Source organism: Amphimedon queenslandica, unplaced genomic scaffold (genome assembly GCF_000090795.2).
Source record: "Amphimedon queenslandica unplaced genomic scaffold, v1.1 AMPQUscaffold_12672, whole genome shotgun sequence".
NCBI lineage: Eukaryota > Metazoa > Porifera > Demospongiae > Haplosclerida > Niphatidae > Amphimedon > Amphimedon queenslandica.
Window position 1 is genome coordinate 3723 of NW_003547092.1, and position 2629 is coordinate 6351.

At 37.4% G+C, this 2629-nt stretch overlaps 1 protein-coding gene and 1 long non-coding RNA gene across 2 annotated transcripts in view; both read left to right on the forward strand.

Annotated features, from left to right (window-relative positions):
- Positions 1 to 2604, forward strand: part of LOC109587161 (polyphosphoinositide phosphatase-like) — a 6183-nt gene extending 3579 nt beyond the window's left edge. Inside the window, exons 6-7 of the mRNA XM_020003396.1 lie at positions 714 to 830; positions 2166 to 2604. Of these exons, the coding sequence (XP_019858955.1) occupies positions 714 to 830; positions 2166 to 2538 (490 nt within the window). The 3' untranslated portion in view covers positions 2539 to 2604. The remainder of the gene's footprint in view (positions 1 to 713; positions 831 to 2165) is intronic.
- On the forward strand, positions 1282 to 1883 carry LOC109587162 (uncharacterized). The gene is made up of 2 exons (XR_002187423.1): positions 1282 to 1410; positions 1466 to 1883. It is a non-coding gene; the product is annotated as an uncharacterized LOC109587162 (long non-coding RNA).
- Positions 2605 to 2629: the final 25 nt, after the last annotated feature.

The following is a 2629-nucleotide window of genomic DNA, read 5'->3' on the forward strand; positions in this document are numbered from 1 at the left end:
CCACAGTGCACTGTAAGAGGTTAAGAAGTAACCATTAAAGCAGATATTTAGTTACAAAACTATCAGATATCGTCTGGAGAGTCCCACAAAGTATCTCCATTTATCTCCATTACGGGACCGGTTCCCGGCATAACTAGGAGTGTTTCAATGGATAATGCGCTCACGTGATCCTGTTTCTAATCCTGTTCCGTGTATTATATCTATGAAATAGTACATGTACATGTACCTAAAGTAGTCTAATTCATCATTAAAATTATCCTTACCATGTGTTCTAATTTTGTGAGGATCATCTTAACTGTCAATGGAGTAGCAGGTAAGCAGTGACTGGGCAGACTTTCTTGACCCACTCATGCTCTACCATGCTGCCTCTGAATTCATCAAAAATAATTATTTTGGCTTAATTATTTCTGTTTGACATCTAAAATTTTGTTCTAAAAATATCTGCCCCAAAACAGTAATGACGAATTTTTAGAGAAATTACTGTATATCATAGGCTTGTACCAATTGGGACATTACAAAAATGTCCTTATTAAAAAGGTGTCCTCATTATAAAGGTGTCCTTATTATAGAAGCTATACTGTACTATGTACATGTACATGTACTTAAATGTAAACTATATTTTACTTGTGAGATTTGCTGGTGTGGTACATATTCATAAATGATAGTATACTTAGTATTAATCTATTGTTGTCTCTCCCTTTCCCTCTACACAGGAAGCAGGATGATCTCATATCAAGACTAGAGAGGTTAGCTGGTGAGTGTGTACAGAGTACTGGTATATTCCACAGTGGACAGGAGCCATACTGCCACCAACTGAACCCTCACCAGGAGTAAGGAACAATACTCACTATAATACTGGACAACATCCACTAATTGTACATGTACCTCTACCTCTCACTATCTTACCTTACAATAAATTATTAGTACGTACATGTACAGTGTATCTTATTATACTAGGGCCACTTTGACTTTTAAATCTGCATAATGTAATAACTTTCTTATTTTAAATGCTACAGACAGCGGTTTTTTTGCATTATGATCCTCTCCAAAACCCCGGTATTTTGATATATGATACAACTAGAGCACAGTTATAGAAAAGGAGAAGTAAAATCAAAGCACATGGACACTTGAAGAGCACTTGACGCCATTACTACCACCCACGTGCGGTTATCGCGTAGGCGGATAAAATAAAATGGCCGCTGCAGCAAGAAGTGGGAAACAGACTTTGAACAATGTACAAGACTCAAAGGAAAGGCCAATACAATTATAGGTAAAGTATAAAGCTATCTTAACTTCATACATATACAAATGTAAGGAGAAGAACTGCATAATCTTGCAGCAAATGCTAAGCTAAGATAGGTAGCCATACCTTTTTTACATTGTCTAAGCCTTTATGCTATGCTTTTGAAGGTAGGATTTGTATATATGCCTCCTAATAACAATACTTACTACTTTTCTGCTTTAGAACTGAGTATTATAACAATAAGAAACATAGTTTCAGAATGTGACAAATAACAGTCCAAGATCTGAACTTGAACAATGATAGAATGAAGGATAAGCAGTTGATATACAGGAACTTGAACCATAGACACAATTTGATGAACCTGAGTCTTTTTCTTCTTGTCTGTTGGGAGTTCGGTGATGAATAGATGATGATCACACCATAAGTTACTTGGAGATGCTGCTGTACCTCTCCTAATAAATCTGTGACTGCCCACAACAATGAGAAAGACATCTGACTACTTTTAAACTTTTAATTTACAATATCTTAAGTTTTATTAATAATTATAATACCTGTGATGTGCTGTATTTGAGATAATCATATTCATAGTTGGTATACACAATATAAATAAACACTTAACAAACAATTAGCAGCTACTTCACACGTGACCACCAAACCTGCACTTATAATAACAATAAAAAGTCAGTGTGGCCCTACTATAGTAATAGTCTAACTTGGACCTAAATTTAAAAAGATTTACAATTCAAAAGCATACAGTGTACACATGTACATGTACTCCTCTCTTTATCGCTCTCTATTTTTATGTATCCCTCTCTCTTTCCCTCCCTCTCCCCCTCCCTCCCTCCCTCTCCCTTTCCCTCCCTCTCCCCCTCCCTCCCTCCCTCTCCCTTTCCCTCTCACTCTCTCTCTCTCCCTCTCTCAGTTATCTTAATTTAAAAGGTTACGGTTATCATGATGGGTTTGTCGGTAGGAGTCAAACTGGTATAATCCGTGTCAATTGTGTGGATTGTCTAGACAGGACCAACACTGCCCAGTTCATTATTGGTAAAGTGGCCCTTGGCTATCAGCTGTATCTATTAGGACTACTGGATGAGCCACACCTTCCTTTTGACTGTGATACGATGAGACTGTTTGAGGAGGCATATGAGGACCTGGGGGATAGTCAAGCTATACAGTATGGGGGATCAACACTGGTAATAAGTACGCTGGTATATGTACATAGGTACACTGGTACATATACACTGGTACGCTGGTACATGTACATAGGTATGCTGGTACATGTACATTTGGCGTAGTGGTTTAATTTGATAATATTGGCTAAATTTATAACAGAGGTTTATAGCCATTGTACATGTGTAAAGGTGTCAGTTTCAGTTTTAATGGTCC